We start from the raw sequence: 23,580 nt of genomic DNA, 5'->3' as shown, positions 1-23,580 counted from the left end.
TTGATAAATCTCTCGCAAGCATCTATTGTTTCTTTACGAAATTGTAGTTGCTAAGTACCCATCGAACCAAGAAATCTCAACCCATTTGTGACCAAAGCTCTACGAAGAACAAGGAAAAGGAAAAGAAGCACATCCCTGTGGCAAGAGCATTTTCAAATGATGAGGAACATTAGGAATACAGTATGAGGGTACCTGAGAATTTCTAGCAAGAACATAAATGATGACCATCATGTATATGGAGGGCAAGATGTTAAGCATATTAGAACAGTGTTGTAAATATACAAAGCTTATCACAGCTTGCTAAAAAAGGATGGTTTAGTGCAGAAGAAAAATTATAGCACCATGTCCGAGCTAATACATGTGTGTCTTCATCAACATCATCTCTTCCTAACAGCTCCATAGTTCCTAGTCATCTGGAACCATAAATGAGGATCAGTCAAACATGTTGTAACCATTTAAGAATTGTTTTCTTATTCAAACTTATAGAGAAGAGGTTATAGAAGGATTATAGAGAAAATGTTCTGAGAATATTAATTTCCATTCAAGATCTGACAATCATCTTTGCCCTTCTCTTGAGAAAGTATTTGATGCATCACTTACGCGAGGTTGAGCTTTCCTCAATCTGTTTGATATGTCATCATCATCGTCGTCGTCATCGTTATTCATAAGCATGCTATGGATGGAAGAGAGATCTGATTTCTTTCCCCTCTTTGATGACGACACAGATCCTCTACCCCTGCCTCTGGGTGCAGGCCTTTTCCGCCTCTTCTCTTGGAAATTCCCTTCAGGTTCCTTGGAGCAAGAAAAATAGCAACAAGGCTTTAGAGCTCAGTATAGCAGAGATAGTAATCTGAGTTATCCAATAAGATAAAAAGTAATGTTGCTTCATGGAAAAGAATATAGAATATACAGAATTTTCAGTGATTTCATTAATTTCGTATGTCTCTGTTTCTTCACTTGGAGAGTCCACCTCCTCATCCACAATGCCACGCAGCGCAGCTGTTGTTGATGCTGATGAAGATCTGTACAATTTAAATGAATCAAATATGCCTTTCCAATGTTCTCTTCATGGCATCCAGTAAATGAATGAATATGCACATTTGCAGGGCAACAAATGCAGTCATTCATATGTAATTAGGATATCCAAATTTGTACATGGTAGGGTATTAAATTTATTTATTCACATATCTTATCACAAGTAGAGTATATTATGGTTAAAACAGATGGATTAAGAAATTCAAATATCAAGATCTTGAAAAGTAATTCTTCAGCAAGAATGTGGCAAACAGTCAGTGATGAACCTTTCAGAATTGCGGACTCGCATAGTGGCATCAAGAGTCATCTGCTTTAAACTGCTAGAGCCTCTTCCCCTGCCTCTCTTTGAAGCTCCACTTTTGCCAATGTCAGAAGCATCATGAGAGGACTTAGTAGCTCCAGATAATACCTTTCTTCCTCGGCCAGCAGATCTTGAAGTCGGTAGTATCTGTCTAGTATCCTCTTCATCGCTAAAGGAATTCGGACTACTGGGAGTGGGAGCAGTAATAGCTTTACCTCTATTATTCTGTACAAACAGCAATCAAAGTCAACAATTTCAGCAGACGAGGAAGACTGATAATTTTCTTGAATTTAAAACGAAGATTAGAGTAACCTGTAAGTTCTGTGAACTTGAGATTCTTGTGTTTTCCTCAGAATGCAGTGATCTTTCTTTCACACGTTCCTGCATCAGAAAAAGTGTTAAAGCGACAATGTGATCACCAATACGCTTACTTTCCATCTTGACATGAGAATAGCTCCATGCCTGCATGCACTCGCCCACTTTAAGTATTATATCTTCTTCTTCAATCTTCAGACTATCTGCTTCAGCATTCAATTTATTCTGTAAGAAAGGATACCAATATCATATTAAACAATAGTTTTCATATTTACCCTGAATTTATGATGCAAAGGTGCATTAATTTAGAACAATTGTTAGAAAATATCTAGAAAGAAATACTTACTCGTGTTTCCTCAAGATTATGCTGCAAACAAGAGTAAAATGCCATCTTATCATCCTTGTTAACAAATTCATGTAACGCAATATCCAGATCATTAACTGGAAGAATCTCCATTTTCTGCAAACCAAATAACTTACTAGTAAAACATATGTATAAGGTCTAGACACCTCAAGAAACTATAACACAAAAATAATTTCATCTTGAAAAATCATTCTCAGGGACCATACTGCAATGTTCTAATTACAGTCCCTTCATAAAATAGTAACTACAAGAAATCCAATGTGGCAAACCTTCATCAGAAAAAAAAAATACTGAGGCAATTTATGAAGATCTAGTATTGCCACAACAGATACTGATAATCTAACCGCTTTGAGAAGTAGGACATTTGAGGAAATAAAAAGAAATTCTTGACATCTTTTATTGTCTCAAGACTATCTTCTGAATTGCTGTTAAGCACATATGATGATATAACATCGAACCCTTGAAGGACTTTACATATCTCACTGATGGTTTTCCAAGTTTGATCTGGTCTCGATCCATACAACTTGACAGCCATAGAAGACATAGTCCAACTCAAAGGATTAGGAGAGAAAATTAAGCTCCAAAGAGAAGGGAAATTATTTTTTCTCCTATTGTTTTATTTTCCCTTAACTTTATCTTTGACAATTTACAAAAATGTGCTAGACTGGATACACATTGAGAAGAAAAAAGGAGGGATAGCAAGTAGAATACCAAGTTACTTTCAGCAACCAGAGCCTCAATGTTTTGCTGGTTCAGCTCTTCTGGGCGAAGTCTTTCAGAAGCATCAATCTTTTCTATAACAAAATGAGAAAGAGCAAGTCAACAAATCCTTAATCCTCAGAATGGCATGCTGAGTCTCATCTGTTGATCAAGATGAGCGTGCTCCTTAATGATTGCATCTGTTAGTTTATTTTTACAAGGAATTCACAGAGCTATTTAACTTCATCAACAATCGCTAATTCCAACAATGAAAAATGAGTTCTTCAAGAAAAAGATAAGAGGCAAGTAGATAAAATTCTGAGTTGAGAACAGTACCATATAAATAAGTACCTAAGTCAAATCATAAAGCAGCATTCTCCATGGAATCTGAAACTAGTAAGTAAATTGAACAGACACTAACAAACACATTAATTCTTCATAACATACTAAATGACGTTTGACATGCAAATTGGTCGTAGCAAATTTGGAATCACTTGTGAGATTAAGCTTTTCAATTTATAGGAATAGACATTTAATTGATGTTCAATAACATGAGGTGTCCAATAGCACTGGCGACAATAACTGACATAGAATCTGAATTTTTAACTGCTAAAACATTTTAATTGACACAAATACCAAAGAGGAGTTCTAAAACCTTGATAAATTCTTCTATCTACTTCAATCTCAATAATAAGACCTCGGTAAAACCTTAGTGCACAAGGCTTGTGCTAATTCCAGATCTAATGAGATTAGGAGAACAAGATATATACAGCATTAACCCATTGCTGGAGAGGCTTTACTTGTCACAATACCTGGTTGCAGAATGGCAAGCTTTTATGGTCACATCAAGTGATGCCTCTAAGCAAATGACAAATACATCATGGATGAATATGATTTGTAACAAACTTGTAAGAAGTTCTGCAAAATAAAGTAATTTAATACCTTCAACTGGTTGACGCTTCTTTGCAGCCTTTGAGAAAATAAGAATGTCCTGTGGATTGGCAACCTACATGAATGGTACAAATACACGTTCAAACAGCACACAAATAGATATGAAAAGGATGTTTTGCTGACTTCAAAACTATGATGAGCGTACCTTTCCTACATACTTCTGGCCAAATCTTTGAGGGTTTATTGTTGAAAATCCTGAGTAGTCAACCTACAGGGCAACTTGTTATGCTTATTCATATAAATAAAAGAATATCATTATTAGTTTACACAACAAAAATTTGAAAGTATGGATTAAGACATTAAAAAATTTTAACTAACTTTTCTTTTTTACATGTGATGTAGATTCAGTCTAACATGCTTGTAGATGATAGCAAATATTAGAAGAAAAAAAAATCAACTTAGAAACATTACTTTTACTCTGACTAATGGAAGTTTGAGCTCCGACCTGCTGGTAGTTGCTTTGCTACCTTTCTCAATCAGATTTCTCACCTGAAGAAATTACAGTTTGCAGAAATGAGATGGAAAGAATAAGCACAGACATGTCTAGTATCAAGAATCAAGATGTCCTCACACTACCAGAGGTTCCTAAGCTGGGGTAAAAATGTTGTCAGGTTCCTATTGGGATATGCTTTTCTTTTGCTTTGGCAAAAAGCCTTTCATAGGCCTATTAAATTGGAAATCAGATGAGACTATCTCTCACAGAGAATAGCCTTAACAGAGTTCAACGACCAACTAATGACCAAATACAACCATATCAAACATACCTCATGTAGAAACTAGAAACATCGCATATACAACCATGTAACCTATCAGTCACATGCAACATGGTGGAATATAATCAGTGTTAATCTCCACTATTATGTGAATATAAGCCAGAAACAAAACCAACCCAACCTGCCAGCTACCAGGTTTCTTGAAATGAAACCGACAGTTTAACCAAGGGATCCGGTCACGAGATCAAATCATAGAATAAGAGGTTTTCCATAACACCAACAAAATTAGTGCTAGACATGCAAGTAACAAACTAGGGCTCCATTCACTTGTGAAATAAGATCAATTCTAAAAGAAGTATTCTAATTTTTAATATCAAAGTAAAAGAGCTAATACCAATATAAGCTATACTATTATTTAGTTGAATACAGGTATAAGGAGTAATAATTGTATTTGATGTGATATAATGTTGATATTAAAATAATGAAGAATAGTAAATTTGTATTAAAATTTTATGACATTTTAAGTATTAGTAATTAGATCTTGTCTAATCTAGGAGCAAAATAATAATTTATTATCATTATTAAAGTAATTTTAAAAGTTGTATAAAGTAAGAGAAGAGAGAATGATGAATTAATATACCATAAAAAACTAATTTATTGTTTAGTTACAACACCAGAATAAGAAGATTCATTGATGCAGGACAACTTTTCAATTGCAAATTTAAGAAGAACATGTAGGAAAAAAATTAACCAAACCTGAAAAATTTATCAACCGGGGTGTTAGAATCCACCAATAAACACCAAATGTGTGAAAGCAAAATGTTCACTAACTAATGAAAAAAGGATTATAAGCCTTTATATAGGCAAAACAAAACAAAAGACAAAAAGGCAAAAATAGCTCTATAAGGCTAGTCAAAACTCTCGTTAAACCAAAAGGCCACAGGTGCAGCCCTCTTATGCCTACGAAAATAAACGTAAAGAATAGTGGTGCCCACACCACTTATTCCAGAAAAAAGTTATTTATATTTCATAAGTGAACGGGGGCTATAAGTATTTTGTTTTAAACATGATTTAGATCAAGCATTTGAGCCAGATTTTGTTGAGTCAGATCAACATAAGACATAAAGCACTTGTTTTGCAGGACTTGAATTAGCATTGTTGGCATTCCTAGGTTCAACATTATTTTCAATAAAAGGAAATCTGTCTTACAACTTTATCCAGATATTCAAGAACAGATGATTGATCATTCGCATCAACTTCAGCTTCATCTTTCAACACAACCTGCACAACAAAAGATGCAAATAATTAGAAATACATAAAGAAATAGATGAACATGTGTAAATCCCTTACCTCTGCATACTCAAATGGTCTGACTGACTTCAGAGGTATTTTAGTTGGTCTGTACTGACTCCCCTATAGACAAAAAATGATGAGCAATACAGTTAAAAGTCTACCTAAATGAAGTGGAAAGAAATCAAAGACCGAATAGGCAAATGAAAAGAAATGTTCACCAATGGACAATAGCAACCTTGATTTCCAACAGAAGTACATGCTTAGCTTTGGCTTCACCATCAATCAATGATGTGGCAACTGAAGATCCTGGCTGTGAAATATGAAAGCCCATCCCTGGAACCTCCTGTAAAACTAACTTCAGCATGACAGTGCAATATATAAATTTGTGTATTAAAGTGTCACCTGTGGGTCAACAAGGCATTCGTGTTCATGCCCCCATACTATGAAGTCCAAAAACCTTGGTAAGAAATGCTCATTTATCGCATTCTTGGGGTTTGTCTTTATTCTGTGATGGATACAAGTATAAGTTGCAATTTCAATGACATTATCTAAGATATGAACAACATCAAAGAAACTTCCCGCACATAATACACAACCTGTTCTGATGGAGAACCAAAATGTTGAACCAGGCAGACAATGGAACGCCCTCTTGGGATTCAGGTCGCATCCACTGCACTGCATGAGGTGTCTGAAAAATAAATTGTCAATATTTTAGAAACAAAACGTAAGCAAGAAATGAACTGCATACAGGAGGCCCAAGAGTACCTGAAACATTCTATTCAGTCGCTCGTCTCTAATGTTTCCCAGGCCATACAAGGCCACTGATGTTGTACCCTGCAACTTCATATCTTAGCCTAGGTTTCCATGTCACTAATGCTTTGATGCAAATAACTGCACCAACCTTTTTTATAAGTATAGGATATAGTGTTATTTGACCAACACCAGAACCACCAAGGACCATCTTCCCAAAGTAGTTAACAAGATTGCATGCCGAGAGTATATCAATGGCAGAAAGATTATCCTGTACAGAATTCTAAATAAGGAATAAGGAACTAAAAAGCACAATTCGAGCTGATTGTAAGAAGGCAAATATACATCCTAAGTGTTCCTCTTATGACCTTCATGACTGATCACAATTGTCTTCCCTAGGCTTTCCAACTTATTTTCATTTGAAATAATCCTAGTTGGTTTTGACGTTGGAAGATTAATCTTAGCAATGATTTATATATGATTTCAATGATCCATTTAACTCCAAATTATCAGAAATACCTCTACTACATTTCGAAACGTAAACTTGATATCTTCAAAATAATGATACTAAGGCATTCAGTTACCAATGATTAAAGGCCATCCAATTTTGGCTAAGAAATGAGACTTTAATTTCAGGAGAGCACATTATGTATATAACTATATATGCATGCATATATATACCAATATAACATATTGATCTACCAAAGTGTTAGGTAGAAATAAGCACTTCAGCAAAAAGAGAAGCCAAAGGAAATAATGATGTTCAATGTTGACCAAATATTGAAGCAAAAGTTACCACTCCAGCCGGATCATCATGATTCCCATGTATAGTGAAAACAGGCAAACCAACATTGAAATGGGGATCTTCATAGTTGACATGACCAAATCTGAGAAATTAATAAGTCAGAACTAGAATAATCGCCATTACTGTTCGTCCCTTAACAAAAATCCACATAGCAACTTGCTTAAGTAATGTCAGGTGCTGCAACATTTTCTTCAAATCAAGAACAATTTCATGCAGTAAATGGGCCTAGCAGCCTATGCTTACACTTGTCCATGGATAAGTAATATGCATCAGAGAGATGACCATATTCTAAGCAGCATGATTGTCCAAATATGAGACAACACAAACCATGAAGATGGAGGGGAGAGTCTCTTTATTTCTTGCAATTATCAAGATGACAAGCTAGACAAGATTCAGATCAAGCAAACCATGAATTAACAATAATAAGAGCTGGGCTACAGCTTAGATGTTTAATTAACAAACCATTAAATAATTGCAAAGTTCTTTTAATTGGACTTTGAACAAATTGACTGACAGTTTAGCATCTTAAATAAAATATATAATTAAATTATATAGCAGCTGGATCCGCATACAGTCCATACATGTTTTGGAAGTTCACTGTCTGATCACTGACAACCTGGAATGGCACGGGCTGGTCATTTAAGCAATAGCGCCTCAGAATCTCAATAGTCTTTACCAATGTCGATCGTGAAGGTTTATTCTCATGAAAAAGATCACCACCAAGAAGTATGAAATCTACCTGCAGTTTAAAAAATAAAAAATCAATAACTCAGCTATGGAGAGCAGGAGTGAAGGATATTACCTGTTTTTGGTCTGCTATGGAGCAAATCTCTTCAAAAGCCTGAAAAGAGTCAGGCCTGCGTATTTCATCTTTCTCCATATATCCTAGGTGACAGTCAGTAGCGATAAGTACTCGGAGTGTGTTGTCTGTGTCCTCCCTGAAATGTAAGTAAAGATAACATAGAAAATCTCGGTCATGCAAAATGTCCCAGAATATCCATGTTACAGGAGACTATGCAAAAGAGTAGTATTAAATGTATGATGAAAATATATTTCAAAAGTTGCGAACAAGGATTTTGACAGATATAATAACGCTTACATCGATGCTTTACTCATTACCATACAGCATAAGTCCTTTTGAATATCCTGTAACAATAGCACCATGAAGTAAGTACTTAGTTACTGGACATTTAAAACAACAGGCAAAAATGCAACCAAGTTAAAAATGTAGTTTACTACCTACATAATGTATTGTGGATACTATCTTGAGGTCGCTGTAGCATACCTTACATGTGATTAGGAATTGTTGCCCTTGTAGAAATCAGCTCAGTTTAGTTTTTCAGATCTGTGGCAGCAGAAATAAATGGAGGCTAGACAGGCGAAGAGCCAGGGAATGGTGGGGCCACATAATATCATGCACCAAAAAAAAAGAAAAAAAAAAGAAAAAAAAAAGATGATACACAATATCTGCATGCCTGATACCATATCATCATACTCCAACTAAACTTAATTTAAAAGTGAAGCTCTTGTATAATTCATCTGCAAAGAAATGTGATTAATTGATTTTGTGGTCAAAGCATAAGAGTATTCCGATCATAGATATGCTCGAGTGACTTGTGACAAGATTCAAAGCCAATACAAGCCTACAGCACCTATACATTTACTACATTACGGATTTACAAACCAATAGAACTTGTTTTAGTAAAAATGCGTTAGTTTTGAGAAGAAGAGGAGTAGAGAGAGGGGGATAGGATACCATGAAACCTCCGACTCCGATTATTACATTGACCTACGGAAGCCCTAAGACAACCACTTCTACTAACCATAAATAGAACGGCAGCAGTAAGTTTTACAAAAGAAGGAAATGAACCCTAAAAATCTCCATTGAACTCACGTACCCGATAAAATCAAAGCACGATAAAGATACCATCGTAATTAGAAGGAAAAGAATAATAAGAACCTTTCTTACCTCGACTTCGATTGCATCATAATTACGAAGACGAAATCGACTGTTGCTCATAGAAAACCCTAGATAGAAGAAACCAAGAGCTCGGAATGATCGTGGCGGGAACTAGCACTACTAACGCAGGCTTTCCATTCAAGGTAGCCTTTCACGGTTTGACCTCTAGAGCGAGGTCTTGATCCGGTTCGACCGGCCCGGTTCGCAGGGTCAAGTGGGTGTAATCAGTAATGTAATCAAAAGGGCCAGATCGCCTACTCCAGCAATCGATCCCAGCCGTTGGATACTTCAGGGCGAAGGGTTAGGGTTTCATTACTTCTATATATAGTACAATGCGTCTCTTGTTCTCTTCGTCTCGCGGCTCTCGCCTTACGCCTCTACTCATGTTGTTTTCTATGCCTGTAGGTTTCGGTAATGCATCTCCTTTCTGCCCATACAAGGCAGATTTTGATCCTTAGTGTCTCTATGATGAAGAAGGTTTCGATCTTTATCTAGGTCTTCAATAAATTGCAAAATTTGTGCGGTAGAGTCTTCAGTTTTCGATCGTCCCTCTTGGATAGGGGAAAGTTTTGATCTTTTCTTTTCTTTTTCATCTATAGTATTCTTTATTTGCGTCAAATCGAAGGTTTTAATCTTGGTTATATCGCACGGAGCCAACCCCGGGCTTATCTGAGTTATCCATTGACGAAGGAAGCCCCAATGCCTGTGCTACATCAATTCTGCCGTTCTGTGTTGCAGTTCATGACTTGTGATGACTGATCTGTGTCAAAGCAACGGCTAAATCTCCCATCTTTCCAATCACTTTCCTCTGCATTCTGTTTTTGACTGAGCTTTGTTCTGCCTCTCCTCACCTTTGGCTTTTTGAGAGTTTGTTACTCAAAAGAGCCCAGTCATGGAGGCAGATATCGAATTCGGTGGAGCTAAACGTGGGGGCTAACTATTCTTCTATGGTTGTGCCTCTAAAACCTCTCACTATAGTTTTGCTTCAATCCTTGGGATTCTTTACTAGCTTTTCTTTCACTATATCTGTCTCAAGTGGTGGCTATGATTATAACTTACCCGCGCTTCTGATGAAAAATCATGAAGTAACAAGGGAAAATAATGGTTGAATTTCTTGATATGAGCCAACCGTGTTAAATCTTTACAATATACATTTTTAACTGCGTACTTATGATGGGCTATGATGATGAAATTAATCAGCTTTAAATGCCAGTTCTGCTTCAGATAATTCATGATTGAGAAGCTGATGAATGCTGAGCCTTTAATCAAGTTTGTCATTTTATCCTACTATGTTATTATCCTTCTTATGTCTTTGGTCGAATGGAAACAGAATCAACTAGATTGCCAATGATGATATGTCCAAGTTTTGAGGTGTAGGTTGCTCCAAGACCCTGTTATACAGGGAGAACCTACTTGGAGTTCCTACATTCAAATGACATAAATGGACTAACCTGAGGTATCATTATTATAAAATCTATCGAGTATTTTGGAACACTTGTCACTTCGAGAATGTTAGGAAGAGTTCGGTTAAGGTGTCTACTAGGAAATACATGTAATCTCTTAAATCTCATAAGATTGAGTGGAATATTTTATCTAGCAAATTATTGCTAATGATGATTTGTCTGCAAAATGGATGTGTTGTGGAACCAAGTCCCTGCTTGCAGGAGAACCTACTTGGTGAAGCAGCATTTTATGACATCAACAGATACTTCTGAGGCAAAAAAAATATTTTTCAGTGAACTATGTCCTTATTGAATTAATTTTCTCGTACTAGGGTTCTATGAGGTTCCTGATTGTACTGATGACGGCATCAGTAGATAGATCATTGAGTATATACTTAGTAATCTTGTGCAAACATTGAGTTTTACTATCCTCGCGTTTGAGTTTGATTAGCGTTGAGGCTGAAAAACTCAGATATTGAGTGTTGTCATCAGCTTCTTCTCTTATTTAATGAGATTTGGAGTTAAATAACGGCACAACATTTAGATATTTAGAAAAACTCTTTTTTTTTTAAATAAAAATAAAATCAAATAGTTGTGTGTTGTACACTTGTACTTCACCTTAGTTCTTTGGTTGATTTTTGCAAAATCTGAAAGAGAATGTTTGATATAGTTTTAGTGATGATCTAATGTTAAGCATTGCAGTTAATGTCACTCTCTTCCAGGGTATGTAGTCACTTGAGAAGATTTTGCGTGTTGCAGCAAAGCTTGAATGTTACTTCGTTGTTCATTTGGAGATGATTGAATTCTATGGAATAAGGCTCTTTCACAATACGCATGTAAAGTATCGTAATTGTTTTGTTCTGACTGTCTTGAGTGTTGTGTTATAGTGATTCGGGTGTATCTTTTTAGTTGTAAGCGGCTTACAATTTTTTCGCAATCATTGTTTTTCCATGTATTTTTATTTCCATATTTATATAAATTAATTACCATCCTCCGAGCTTTCAAAGATATGTTCAACCTTGTGCTTATAATTGAGCACAACTGTTTGGTTTTATTGCGATTGCTAATGTAAGTGTTTGGTTGTTACTTGCAATCCTTTAGATGAAGGATAGCAAGATCTAAAAATTGGCGGGTTACCTTACTGTGTGGATAAAAAATTGGAATGGGCAGTCGAATTAGTAGGGTGTATATGAATGAGTTCGGCTCGGCTGATTTTTTTTTTTCTTTTGGCTGGGCTCATGGTTGTTGAAGATGAGGAATGGAGCTTGAATGGTGGAGAACTAGTGAGTGAACAAAGCTTTAGTGGTGGAGATGGAGTGGTGTGAACGGTGATTGATCTAGAAACAAAAGAGTTGGTATCTACTAAGGAGCGAAAGCATGAAAGTATTCACCATTATAGATAGGAAGCTATATCTAGCCTTATTGAAGATGAACCAAAATACGATGGAGATGTTAAACTAAACATGAGCGTGGCTCAACTAGGCTCGATAATTTTTTTGAACCTAAAATCTTGGTGCTCTTAAAAAGCCAAGCTCTCATGCATCACAAAGTTGGCCCAACTAGGCCTTGCACTGTCTCAAATACTGGCCAGACATTATTATAGAAGTAATCCTTGATTTGCAAGATAGATTTTCAAACCCTATGACACATTCCGCGTAGAGGAGGGGAAAAAAAAGGGGGATGAGGACTTTAAATATCTATCATTTACCAGCTTGGCCCGAGCAGAAGCTAGGTTGTTGACCATCCTCCAATAAAAGAGGAATCAAAGTGTTTATGACGAACCATTGGAATTGGGGCATCCGAGTCGCTTGCTTACATGGGTCAGGAGATTTGGGGTCGATGAAATAATATAATGTTCCAGAAGTTGCGGACCCGTCAAACATTGATGTTGACCGATGGATGGGTTTCAAAGTTGGCGGTTGGACATCTTAATTAATTACAACGTGAACCCCCCTGGTCCCTGGTCTCTGGAACTGAAAGAAGACGGTTAACAAGAGCATATACGATCTATCTCGAGGGTCTCGCTTTCTCTTTACCTTTTTTCCCTGACTCCGACTCCATAAAGTTGGAGGCAAGGACAAATGGATGATCGTTCGCTTGCACCTTCCTGCTGGTAAACAAAGTCAAACAACAACTCTTTTTTAATTATTTAAAATTAAATAAATATATGAGCGATGATAGGCTTTTCTCCACAGTCTCCCACATATGATTGACAGGGAATATGCTGGAATACGTCAGCTGTTGTATAAAGGGAATTACCTCTAAATAAAAACAAAATGGAATTAACAGCTGCTGTTGCTTCACTCAGCGTGCTTGTTAAAAAAAAAAAATATATATATATATATGTCTCATTATTTATTTATTTATTTATTTATTTTTACCCAGCATTTTGTTCCATTGAGATAACACTTTCAAATTTAACCCGCCACCGTCGTACGATATTTCATATACCTCTCCTGGACAGCAAAAACGTGGCCTCGCCAACTTTGACACGTGTTCATAAACAATACTCGTAAAGCATTTTCCATTGGCCGCCAAGTTTCCATGAGTCGGTGTGAAAATATCAGACGTAAACAGCGAAGACCAACGAACAAAGCAATAAAAAGTTCCTCTTTCTCTCTAACGAACGGAAAAAGAAGAAGAAGAAGAAGAAGAATCTCTCTCTTTCTAAGATCGCCAGAATGCGATTCTCCGCCTTCTTTTTCGATGGCGTCGCCCGAGCCTTCAATAATCGACCCACCATCTCTAAGTTCATCGTCGTCCTTGCCGCGAGGTAACCTATCTCTCTCTCTCTCCGTCGTTTTATACTTCCTTGCCACCAATCAATCGTTTCGTGCCCATCAAATTTTCCCGTTCTTCCTCCAATCATGTGAAATTTAGATGTGAAATGAGACAAATTCTCTTTAGATTTGTATGAAATTGTAGCTGGATTTACTGTGCTGATTCAGTTTTAGCGCCTTTCATTTCTTTCAGTAATCAAGTTTGCATATTTTAGATATTTATTCAATTATCTGCGGATCTTTCTGTCAACTTTCAAAACAAAAAAAAAAGCGATTTTATTGATGTAATTTGTGCTAACTCTGCAGTAGTGGAGGCCTTGTGGCATATGCTGACTCGAAGTCGGAAAATGCAATCGAGGCATCTCAAACAGCTCCTAAGAAGAAGAAAGTGTTGGTGCTTGGAACTGGTTGGGCTGGCACAACCTTCTTGAAGAATCTGGATAGCACCTTGTACGACGTCCAAGTGATATCACCTCGTAATTACTTTGCCTTTACCCCTTTGCTTCCAAGCGTCACATGTGGAACCGTCGAACCACGCAGTATCGTTGAGCCGATACGCAGAATAATAAGAAAGGTATGATTAATTGAGCTATTGCACATTATTTGCCAATTATGATTCTCCTGTCTTTTGGCTGTTTTCTTATTCTCAAATACTACCACCAGTCCCTCTAAAATCTTAATCTTAGTTACAATATTTTTGATAATATTATCAGTAGTATACGGGTGAGGGTTGATAATTATTTATTTCTCTTATCATCTTACGATTTTGTTCTTTACACAGTAATTTGGCTATATCTTTTCCTGCTTTGCGTCCATTTGATTTATAATGTGTTTTATTTAATCATAGAGTTGAGCAAATTTCATGTACTGAAATTTTTTCTGGGCCATTTATCCTGTTAATAAACTAGTTCTCAGATTGTTCTTTATATTACTTTGGCAGAAAAAGGGAGATGTTAAGTTTTGGGAAGCCGAGTGCTTCAATATAGACGCAGCAAACAAGAAAGTTTATTGCCGTTCTAATATTGGGACAAATTTGGATGGGACTGGTGAATTTGCAGTTGATTATGATTACCTAGTGCTTGCAGTTGGAGCAAGGGCCAACACATTTAACACCCCTGGTGTGGTAGAGCATTGCCACTTTTTGAAGGTACACTTAGTTCATTCACTGCAACAAAATTAAATTCTTGTGACATTCTATGTGTGTGGCAAATAAAAAGAAAATGCATCACAAAAAGTATTTGCAATGACTTAAAAAGTCATCGCAGGTTGTTGCAAATATTGCGGTCGCAAAAATATTTATTTCAAGAGTCTTAAAGCAAATTAGCATCGGGTACAGGGCTTGCTGACTTATAACACACTTTCTAGTTACATTCTCAGGGCATCAGGGAATAGTTGGTATCAGTTCAAGAAATTATCTATTTATCATCACTCCTTTTATGTCATTTTGATTTGCCATTCTGTGTCTGGATGTTCACTAGAATCAAGCTTTTAAATTGTATATTTGATACTGGTTGCCCATTGTGTAAGTACTTCACATTGTCATTAATACACACATGCAGGAAATAGAGGACGCTCAGAAAATCCGGAGAAGTGTGATGGACTGCTTTGAAAGGGCCAACCTTCCTAACATTGATGAAGAAGAGAGGAAGAAGAATCTCCATTTTGTAATCGTTGGTGGTGGACCTACTGGTGTTGAATTTGCTGCAGAGTTGCATGATTTTGTTTCTGAGGACTTGGCTAAGCTTTATCCTGCAATTCGAGACCTAGTGAAGATATCAGTCATTGAAGCTGGAGAGCACATATTGACCATGTAAGGCATGCTTAATGATCTTATATTTCGGATAAGAGGTTATCTTTGAAATGTATTAGTTTCAAAAGAAAGTTCTCTTTGAATAATCCACTAAAATAGTATTGTATGGAATTGATTTTTCATTGTCATTATCACTGTATGTTTTTTATGTGTATCATTTACAAGAACCTGTGGCTTCCTCCCTGAATCCTTTATTGTTTTATGGCTGTATTACGAAGGTTTGACAAACGGATAACAAAGTTTGCTGAAGAGAAGTTCCACAGAGATGGAATTGAAGTCAAAACAGGATTCAAGGTTTTAAAAGTTTCTGATAACCTGATCACCATGAAAAACGCAACTGCTGGAGAATTTTCTGTGCCATATGGAATGGCTGTTTGGTCTACTGGTATTGGGACACGTCCTGTTATGATGGAATTCATGAAACAAATCGGTCAGGTTAATGAATCTTCACTTACAGTTTCTTTTACTACTGAGATTGTCTTGATTTTGCTAGACACTGCATGCTAATACTTTACTTTCACTCTGTTTGCGCAGGCCAATAGGCGCGTCTTAGCGACTGATGAATGGCTGAGAGTCCGTGAATGTGATGGTGTTTATGCAATTGGTGATTGTGCTACGATTAGTCAACGGAAAGTAATGGTATGGCTCACAGTCGCATCATACCACGATCAATTTCAATGTGCATTTTGAAAGGTTTATTATCTTTGAATTGGGAATATAACGTGACTACTAACAAGTTTCTGAAAAGGATGACAGTAAAAAATGCTGAGAATATCAAGTAGTCAGATTTATGTCAACATGAATTATCTGACTGCAGTTGTACTGAATGCTTATATATGCTTCCAGGAGGACGTCACGGCAATTTTTAAGGTTGCGGACAAAGACAATTCTGGAACATTAACTCTGAAAGAAATCCAAGATGTTTTAGAAGATATTTGCATAAGATATCCTCAAGTGGAACTCTACTTGAAAAGCAAGCAAATGAGTGACATTGTTGATTTGTTAAAGGATGCCAAAGGTGATGTTCAAAAGGAATCTATAGAACTGGATATTGAAGAGTTCAAAAGGGCTCTTGCTAACGTGGATTCACAAGTCAAAAGTCTTCCAGCAACGGCTCAGGTGACTATTCATCTTCACAAACTGGATTACCTCTTTCACATAAATTGTGACAGTTTATGGAAGTATGTGTTAGATATCAATTGCTCTCGACTTTCTCTGACTAATTTTCCAATATTTGGGGGTAGGTTGCTGCGCAACAAGGAAATTATCTTGCCAGATGTTTTAACAAAATGAAGGATAGTGAGGAGAATCCTGAAGGTCCACTGCGAATTAGGGAAACAGGTCGTCATCGCTTTCGTCCCTTCAGGTACCTGCCTATCTCTTGTGCTTTTCTCCAATCTTTGTGTTCCCAAATTGCTTAATGTGTTTTAATCTTCTATAAAATTGAATTTCTTCTCATACATGATCAAATCAACCAAGTAAACAACCATGCGTCTAATCAATCGAATCCCAGCTTAATTGTACGTGCTTGATCCTTTTTAATTTGATGTATTTTATACCTTTGTTTCGTTCCCCCAGCTATAAGCATTTTGGTCAATTTGCCCCTTTGGGCGGAGAGCAGACAGCTGCACAGCTCCCAGGAGATTGGATCTCTATTGGTCACAGCACTCAGTGGCTCTGGTATTCTGTGTATGCTAGGTATAATATCTTTTCAACCCACCAGATAGTACTTGTATCTGTTTTGCAGGCTTGCATCTCTTTCAATCCTTCAGCTTAACATATGCATGCCAATTGTTTCTTTATTGAAAGTATTACCTTGTTAGGACTTGACATGGTTGATAATTTATAAGATTCTTCTTCTTCTATCCAGCAAACAAGTGAGTTGGCGCACAAGGGCATTGGTGATATCTGATTGGACGCGTAGATTCATTTTTGGGAGGGACTCGAGTTGCATATAGTTAGGTATCACTAATGTGAACAGATCTTCTGTCAGATTATCAGCTACTGAACTGCAGAAGTCCTCGATTATTTTGATCACCAGTTCTGATGTCCTCTTTTTTCCTTCAGATGCTTGCCTATTGATTGCTTGAGAAAGAAATAATCTATTGTTGTCGTCTTGTTGATTTTTTTTTTTACCTGTTATGTAAAACTAAGAGCAATAATTATTCTTCTAGTAACTTTGATTACTAGATGTGTTTTTGATATTATGTAAGTTATAAACTACTAAGGCTCCCAAAAGATGGCATCGGTGGCTTCCTCCAGAGAACCTCACCATCCACATTATTCTTCACAAGATTGCAGGCTTTTTCTCCATTGTATGACTCTTTTTCTGAATTATGTTGTTCTGACATTCAACTGTCAATCCAATATCACAAAAGCACTGAGGTTATACAAGCAAGAGGGACCTGCATTTAGAAATGTTGCAAGTTAGCAAAGGCAGCCTACTATATCCAAGGAACTATCCAATTTACACACATGCAGTTCGCATCACTTTATCCAGGTTGTTGCAACTACAGCATTTAAACTTTAAAAAAAGTTGGAATAACCTCTTTCAGATTCAACTGAAGGCAAAGAATTATAGACTTTCAGTATTAGGACAGAAACTGAAGTGGTTTATATACCAAAAACTAGAGTAGAGACACCTTCTTCACATCTTATGGTGATCCAGTCATGCATCATAGAATCAACCAGAGCAAAAGAAGGGCTCAACCGTGTTAACTCTTATCTGTGCTTGTTCATGTTTGTACTGTAGTTGAACAACATGTTTGAGCTTATTCAAGGTCTAGTTTTGGTGGATGTTTTGATGGACTATGGTGATAAAATTAATCCGCTTTAAATGCTAGTTCTGCTTCAGATAATTCGTGATTGAAAAGCTGACAAATGCTGAGCCTTCGTTCATGTTTGGAAGACTTATTAGTTACATATGATGTTTAACTATTGTATTACTTCCATTTTGAGAGTGTTTGGCAGAGGTAAGCTGAGGTGCCTATTACGAAATACATATATAATCTGTTAGTCTCATTAGATTGAGTGGAACCCCTTATTCCAAGTCCCTGCTTGCAGGGAGAACCTACTTGGTGAAGCAGTACTTTATGACATCAACATATACTTGTGAGGCATAAAATTATTTTTGAATCCACTTTCTTCTTGTTGAATTTATTTTCTTGCAGTAGGCTTTCTATGCCTTTCCTGTATGCATTGACTACAGCATCAGTAGATAGATCATTGAGAGTTTGGACTTCTTATTGATCTTGCATAAACATTGAGTTCTACTATATACTAAACCTCTTATTTTATTGTTGTTACTGGTTCGTCTTAATTATTGGCCAAGTGTATAGCAAGCTTTTCTTCAGTAATATATGCTGGGTTTGTTACTTGTTCGTTGGTTGATTTTTAATCATCATGTTTCCATTTAATTTCTTCCATATTATATGAAAAAAGGTAGCATCCTCCAAGATTTCTAGCGCATAATTATGACTAGATAATAAAAGAGGAACCAAAGTGTCAGATTGATACGATTAGACGATCCATCTACAGACTAGAGGGTCGATGAAATTGCTTGAAGACGGGTAGGAATTAATTTGATCTCTCGACTTTACTTTCTTTTCCTTGCGATAATAATAAAAGTTAGTCTGATAAAAAATATATTCTTGAAGAGTTATTTTAACACACAGTTAGCAGCCAAATGTTATTATTGTTGGACCTTTGCAGTGGTCCCAAGACTCGATTGTTAAAAAATGTCAGCAGTTGTTGTACAGAAATAACAACGAAGACCAACGAGCAAAAGGGGGCAAAATAGTGGAGAAGATCTTTCTCTCTTTCCCCGCTCGTGGGAATGCGGTTCTCCGCCTTCTTCTTCGACGGCGCCGCCCGAGCCTTCAACACTCGACCCACCATCTCTAAGTTCATCGTCGTCCTTGCCGCGAGGTAACCTCTCTCTTTCTCTCTCTCTCTCTCTATTTACATCCTTTTATGCTTTGACCTTGCCACTTCTAAATCCAATCAATCGTTTCTTCCCCCATCAAATTTTCTCCTTCTGCCTCCAATTATGTGCAATTTAGATGGGAAATGAGTCAAATTCTCATTAGATCTCTATGAAATTGTACCTGGATTTGCTGTAATGATTCAGTTTTAGCGCCTTTCAGTAATCAAGCTTGCATATTTCAGTTCTTTATTTTTTTTTTAAATATGTGCGGATTTCTCTTTCAACTTTCAAAAAAAGAAAAATTGCGATTTTATTGTTGTAGTTTGCGCTAACTCTGCAGTAGTGGAGGCCTTGTGGCATATGCTGACTCGAAGTCGGATAATGCAATCGAGGCATCTCAACCAGCTCCTAAGAAGAAGAAGGTGTTGGTGCTTGGAACTGGCTGGGCTGGCACAACCTTCTTGAAGAATCTGGATAGCACCTTGTACGACGTCCAAGTTATATCTCCTCGTAATTACTTTGCCTTTACCCCTTTGCTCCCAAGCGTCACATGTGGAACTGTCGAACCACGCAGTATCGTTGAGCCAATACGCAGAATAATAAGAAAGGTATGATTAATTGAGCTGTTGCGCATTATTGGCCAATTATGATTCTCTTGTCTTCTGGCCATTTTGTTATTCTCAAATACTACCACCCGTCCGTCTAAAATCTTAATCTTAGTTACACTTTTTGATACTATTACCAGAACTATATGGTTACCTGACGGTTTGCTAATTATTTATTTTTCTTGTGATTTTGTTCTTTACAGTCACTTGGCTATATCATTTGTTGCTTTGTTTCCATTTGATCTATAATATTATATTTAATCACAGAGATTAACAATTTTTATGTGCTGAAATTCCTGTTAATAAACTAGTTCTCAGCTTGTTCTTTTATTACTTTGGCAGAAAAAGGGAGACATTAAGTTTTGGGAAGCTGAGTGCTTCAAAATCGACGCAACAAACAAGAAAGTTTATTGTCGTTCTAATGTTGGCACAAATTTGGATGGAACTGGTGAATTTGCAGTTGATTATGATTACCTAGTGCTTGCAGTTGGAGCAAGGACTAATACATTTAACACCCCTGGTGTGGTGGATCATTGCCACTTTTTGAAGGTACACTTAGTTCACTGCAAGGATTCTTTGAATTTGAATTTTCACCAGAAAAGGCTGTAAATATTCTAAGAAATATAAGAATATTTCAAGCTTCTTGAAGCAAATCGGCGTTGGGTACAGGGCTTGCTTGCCTTTATCACACTTTTTTGCCCTTGTCTATTTGATAGTTTAGCTTGGGAATACTGGTTGCCCATTGTGTCAGAACTTTCACATTGTCAATAGTATATGCAGGAAATAGAGGATGCTCAGAAGATTCGGAGAAGTGTGATGGAATGCTTTGAAAGGGCCAACCTTCCCTACCTTGATGAAGAACAGAAGAAGAACAATCTCCATTTTGTAGTCATCGGCGGTGGTCCTACTGGTGTTGAATTTGCTGCAGAGTTGCATGATTTTGTTTCTGAGGATTTGGCTAAGCTTTATCCTGCAACAAGAGACCTAGTGAAGATATCAGTCATTCAACATGGAGAGCATATATTGACCATGTAAGGCATGCTTAATGATCTTATTATTTCGAGTGAGAGGTTCTCTTTGAAATATAGTAGTTTCAAAAAGAAGTTCTCTTTGAATAATCCACTAAATAGTGTTTTGTAGATTTGATTGTTGATTTTCATTATCACTGTATGTTTTTGAAATTTTAGCTTTTACAAGTACCTACAGCTTCCTCCCTGACCTCCTTTATTGTATTGTGGTTGTATTACAAAGGTTCGACAAACGGGTAACAAACTTTGCTGAAGAGAAGTTCCGCAGAGATGGAATTGAAGTCAAAACAGGATTTAAGGTTGTAAATGTTACTGATAACTTGATCACCATGAAAAATGCAACTGCTGGAGAATTTTCCGTGCCATATGGAATGGCTGTTTGGTCTACTGGTATTGGGACACGTCCTGTTATGATGGATTTCATGAAACAAATTGGTCAGGTTTAATGGATCTTCACTTACTGTTTCTTTTACTAATGTAATTCTCTTGATTTTACAGTAGTCTCTTTTACTATGGCTGTTTAGTCTTGTTTCGATTTGCACAGGCCAATAGGCGTGTCTTAGCAACTGATGAATGGCTGAGAGTCCATGAATGTGATGGTGTTTATGCAATTGGTGATTGTGCTACGATTAATCAACGGAAAGTAATGGTATGGTTCACAGTCACTATATAGCTTATCACTTTCAATGTGCATTTTTAAAAGGTTCAGTATCTTTGCATTGGGAATATAAAGTGACCATTAGCAAGTTTCTAGAAAAGATGACAGTAAAAATTCTGAGAATATCAACAAGTAATCAGAAATACGTCAATATGAATCATCCAATTGTAGTTGTACTGTATCTTGAGACTTTCATCTAAAAAGAATTTTAGTTGAGCTGAATGCCTATATGCTTCCAGGAGGACATCACGGCAATTTTTGAGGTTGCAGACAAAGACAATTCTGGAAAACTGACTCTGAAAGAAATCCAAGATGTTTTAGAAGATATTTGTATAAGATATCCTCAAGTGGAACTCTACTTGAAAAGCAATCAAATGAGTGGCATTGTTGATTTGTTAAAGGGTGCCGAAGGTGATGTTCAAAAGGAATCTATAGAACTGGACATTGAAGAGTTCAAAAAGGCTCTTGCTAACGTGGATTCACAGGTCAAAAGTCTTCCAGCAACTGCTCAGGTGACTATTTATCTTCACAAAATGGATTACCTCTTTCACATAATGATGACAAAAGTAGTGAAAGAAATTTAAATAAGCCCTTATTTGTTAGATATCCATTGCGCTCGTCTTTCTATGACTAAGTTTTGAATATTTGGGGTAGGTTGCTGCACAACAAGGAAATTATCTCGCTAGATGTTTTAACAAAATGAAGGATAGTGAGCAGACTCCTGAAGGTCCACTGCGAATTACAGAATCAGGTCGTCATCACTTTCGTCCCTTCTGGTACGTGTTCATGTATTATTCTGTTTTTTTTCTCCAATCTCTGTGTTTTCAAATTGCTTGATGTGCTTTAATCTTCTATAAAATTTAATTCCTTCTCATACATGATCAAATCAACCAAGTAAACAACCATGTGTCTAATCAATCTAATCCCAGCTTAATTTTGTGTGCTTGGTCCCTTTTCATTTGATGTATTGTTTTCCTTTGTTCCATTCTCCCAGCTATAAGCATTTTGGTCAATTTGCCCCTTTAGGCGGAGAGCAGGCAGCTGCACAGCTCCCAGGAGATTGGATCTCCATTGGTCACAGCACTCAGTGGCTCTGGTATTCCGTGTATGCTAGGTATAATGTTTTCTTTTCAACCCACCAGATAGTACTTGTATTGTTTTGCAGGATGCATCTCTTTCAATCCTTCAGCTTAACATATGCATGCCAATTGTTTCATTGCTGAAAGTTTTATCTTGTTAGGACTTGACATGGTTGATAATTTATAAGATTCTTTTTCTTCTATCCAGCAAACAAGTGAGTTGGCGCACAAGGGCATTGGTAATATCTGATTGGACGCGTCGATTCATTTTTGGGAGGGACTCGAGTTGCATATAGTTAGGATTCACCAGTGTAAACAGATCTTCTGTCAGATTATCAGCTACTGAACTGCAGAAATTATTGACTTATTTTGGTCGCCGGTTCTGATGGCCTCTTTGTCTTCATATGTTTGTGATTGATTGCTTGAGAAGCAAACAGTTTCTGTTGTCCTCATGTTGAAGGTTTTTTTTTTTAATCCATTATGGAAAACTAAGAGCAATAGTTATTCTTGTTGTAATTTTGATTACTAGATGGTTTTTTATTATTTAAGAAAAGTGAAACTCAACGGTGTCCTAATTAAAACCAATGTCACCAGAATTCGAATCACACACACATTCAATATGAGGCTTTTTTTAACTATCTAATTATTAACCCATTAACTAATAGATGCTTTGTTTAGTATTCTATAAGCTATAAACTACTAAAGCTCTCAAAAGATGGCATTGCTAACTTCCTCCGTAGAACCTCACCGTTCTTTTCTACAAGAGACTATTTCTCGATAGTATTTACTCTTTTTCTGAACAATGTCGTTCTAGCATTAAACTGGCAAAACAATATAAAAAATGCACTGAGGTTGTATAAGCAAGAGGAGCCAACCTGCATTTAGGAAATGCTGCAAGTTAGCAAAAGGTAGACTGCCTATCCAAATTACACTCATGCACAGTTAGTTCCACGACAACACTTTGTCCAGAATGCTGCAACTTGGGCAACATATTGGCAGAGAAATAGACAGAGACTCTCAGTATCAGAATAGGAACTGAAATAGTATATATACAAAATGCTAGAGTA

The 23,580-nt window shown here is 36.7% G+C and overlaps 3 protein-coding genes and 7 non-coding genes across 18 annotated transcripts; 9 read left to right on the top strand and 1 right to left on the bottom strand.

Moving 5' to 3' along the window:
* Positions 1–119: 119 nt before the first annotated feature.
* Positions 120–9,335, bottom strand: LOC140799139 (double-strand break repair protein MRE11). Of its 8 annotated transcripts, none has more exons than XM_073153296.1 (24): positions 9,196–9,335; positions 8,466–8,571; positions 8,326–8,372; positions 8,029–8,164; positions 7,808–7,965; positions 7,218–7,308; positions 6,573–6,692; positions 6,437–6,505; positions 6,268–6,359; positions 6,074–6,176; positions 5,907–6,014; positions 5,729–5,791; positions 5,588–5,659; positions 4,077–4,154; positions 3,811–3,873; positions 3,657–3,720; positions 2,727–2,809; positions 1,998–2,111; positions 1,799–1,876; positions 1,649–1,717; positions 1,302–1,561; positions 911–1,022; positions 601–792; positions 120–413 (listed from the first exon to the last, which is right to left on the bottom strand). In XM_073153296.1, the coding sequence occupies exons 3-24, from the start codon at positions 8,346–8,348 to the stop codon at positions 378–380; spliced, it is 2,184 nt and encodes a 727-aa protein (XP_073009397.1). In that variant the 5' UTR covers positions 8,349–8,372; positions 8,466–8,571; positions 9,196–9,335; the 3' UTR covers positions 120–377. The 8 variants fall into 8 exon arrangements, with proteins under 8 accessions (XP_073009397.1, XP_073009396.1, XP_073009393.1 ...); XM_073153295.1 differs by having other exon boundaries at positions 8,470–8,571; XM_073153292.1 differs by having other exon boundaries at positions 8,512–8,571.
* Positions 9,336–9,829: 494 nt separating this feature from the next.
* LOC140799477 (small nucleolar RNA snoR134) lies at positions 9,830–9,971 on the top strand. The gene has a single exon (XR_012111010.1). It is a non-coding gene; the product is annotated as a small nucleolar RNA snoR134 (small nucleolar RNA).
* Positions 9,972–10,225: 254 nt separating this feature from the next.
* LOC140799476 (small nucleolar RNA U36a) lies at positions 10,226–10,313 on the top strand. Its single transcript, XR_012111009.1, has one exon. It is a non-coding gene; the product is annotated as a small nucleolar RNA U36a (small nucleolar RNA).
* Positions 10,314–10,358: 45 nt separating this feature from the next.
* Positions 10,359–10,450, top strand: LOC140799467 (small nucleolar RNA Z223). The gene has a single exon (XR_012111000.1). It is a non-coding gene; the product is annotated as a small nucleolar RNA Z223 (small nucleolar RNA).
* Positions 10,451–10,529: 79 nt separating this feature from the next.
* On the top strand, positions 10,530–10,644 carry LOC140799469 (small nucleolar RNA Z278). Its single transcript, XR_012111002.1, has one exon. It is a non-coding gene; the product is annotated as a small nucleolar RNA Z278 (small nucleolar RNA).
* Positions 10,645–10,792: 148 nt separating this feature from the next.
* Positions 10,793–10,904, top strand: LOC140799470 (small nucleolar RNA Z278). Its single transcript, XR_012111003.1, has one exon. It is a non-coding gene; the product is annotated as a small nucleolar RNA Z278 (small nucleolar RNA).
* Positions 10,905–11,066: 162 nt separating this feature from the next.
* LOC140799472 (small nucleolar RNA snoR97) lies at positions 11,067–11,170 on the top strand. The gene has a single exon (XR_012111005.1). It is a non-coding gene; the product is annotated as a small nucleolar RNA snoR97 (small nucleolar RNA).
* Positions 11,171–13,198: 2,028 nt separating this feature from the next.
* LOC140798562 (external alternative NAD(P)H-ubiquinone oxidoreductase B2, mitochondrial-like) lies at positions 13,199–17,420 on the top strand. Its single transcript, XM_073152429.1, has 10 exons — positions 13,199–13,401; positions 13,715–13,982; positions 14,349–14,555; positions 14,968–15,218; positions 15,437–15,653; positions 15,753–15,857; positions 16,065–16,337; positions 16,463–16,584; positions 16,797–16,916; positions 17,089–17,420. Exons 1-10 carry the CDS (start codon positions 13,310–13,312, stop codon positions 17,174–17,176), a joined length of 1,743 nt encoding a protein of 580 aa, XP_073008530.1. The 5' UTR covers positions 13,199–13,309; the 3' UTR covers positions 17,177–17,420.
* Positions 17,421–18,020: 600 nt separating this feature from the next.
* LOC140799468 (small nucleolar RNA Z223) lies at positions 18,021–18,111 on the top strand. Its single transcript, XR_012111001.1, has one exon. It is a non-coding gene; the product is annotated as a small nucleolar RNA Z223 (small nucleolar RNA).
* Positions 18,112–18,911: 800 nt separating this feature from the next.
* Positions 18,912–23,029, top strand: LOC140798561 (external alternative NAD(P)H-ubiquinone oxidoreductase B2, mitochondrial-like). Of its 2 annotated transcripts, none has more exons than XM_073152427.1 (10): positions 18,912–19,145; positions 19,484–19,751; positions 20,091–20,297; positions 20,529–20,779; positions 21,000–21,216; positions 21,321–21,425; positions 21,674–21,946; positions 22,089–22,210; positions 22,429–22,548; positions 22,722–23,029. In XM_073152427.1, the coding sequence occupies exons 1-10, from the start codon at positions 19,054–19,056 to the stop codon at positions 22,807–22,809; spliced, it is 1,743 nt and encodes a 580-aa protein (XP_073008528.1). In that variant the 5' UTR covers positions 18,912–19,053; the 3' UTR covers positions 22,810–23,029. The 2 variants fall into 2 exon arrangements, with proteins under 2 accessions (XP_073008528.1, XP_073008529.1); XM_073152428.1 differs by having other exon boundaries at positions 18,936–19,145; positions 22,461–22,548.
* Positions 23,030–23,580: the final 551 nt, after the last annotated feature.

Source organism: Typha latifolia, chromosome 12 (assembly GCF_019914945.1).
Source record: "Typha latifolia isolate L0001 chromosome 12, TyphaL0001v2, whole genome shotgun sequence".
Classification (NCBI taxonomy): Eukaryota; Viridiplantae; Streptophyta; class Magnoliopsida; order Poales; family Typhaceae; genus Typha; species Typha latifolia.
This window is presented reverse-complemented; position numbering and strand designations above follow the sequence as displayed.

Excerpts from the sequence above, each read along its gene's own strand:
- LOC140799139 (XM_073153291.1), bottom strand. The coding sequence starts at position 9,246 with ATGAGCAACAGTCGATTTCGTCTTCGTAATTATGATGCAATCGAAGTC. Across the intron at positions 8,373-9,195 it reads ATGATGCAATCGAAGTCGAG|GATATTCAAAAGGACTTATG; the intron begins GTAAGAAAGGTT and ends CTATTGTTACAG. Across the intron at positions 3,721-3,810 it reads GCCAGAAGTATGTAGGAAAG|GTTGCCAATCCACAGGACAT; the intron begins GTACGCTCATCA and ends CCATTCATGTAG.
- LOC140798562 (XM_073152429.1), top strand. The coding sequence starts at position 13,310 with ATGCGATTCTCCGCCTTCTTTTTCGATGGCGTCGCCCGAGCCTTCAAT. Across the intron at positions 15,219-15,436 it reads GGAGAGCACATATTGACCAT|GTTTGACAAACGGATAACAA; the intron begins GTAAGGCATGCT and ends TGTATTACGAAG. Across the intron at positions 16,338-16,462 it reads GTCTTCCAGCAACGGCTCAG|GTTGCTGCGCAACAAGGAAA; the intron begins GTGACTATTCAT and ends ATTTGGGGGTAG.
- LOC140798561 (XM_073152427.1), top strand. The coding sequence starts at position 19,054 with ATGCGGTTCTCCGCCTTCTTCTTCGACGGCGCCGCCCGAGCCTTCAAC. Across the intron at positions 21,217-21,320 it reads TCATGAAACAAATTGGTCAG|GCCAATAGGCGTGTCTTAGC; the intron begins GTTTAATGGATC and ends CGATTTGCACAG. Across the intron at positions 22,211-22,428 it reads CATCACTTTCGTCCCTTCTG|CTATAAGCATTTTGGTCAAT; the intron begins GTACGTGTTCAT and ends CCATTCTCCCAG.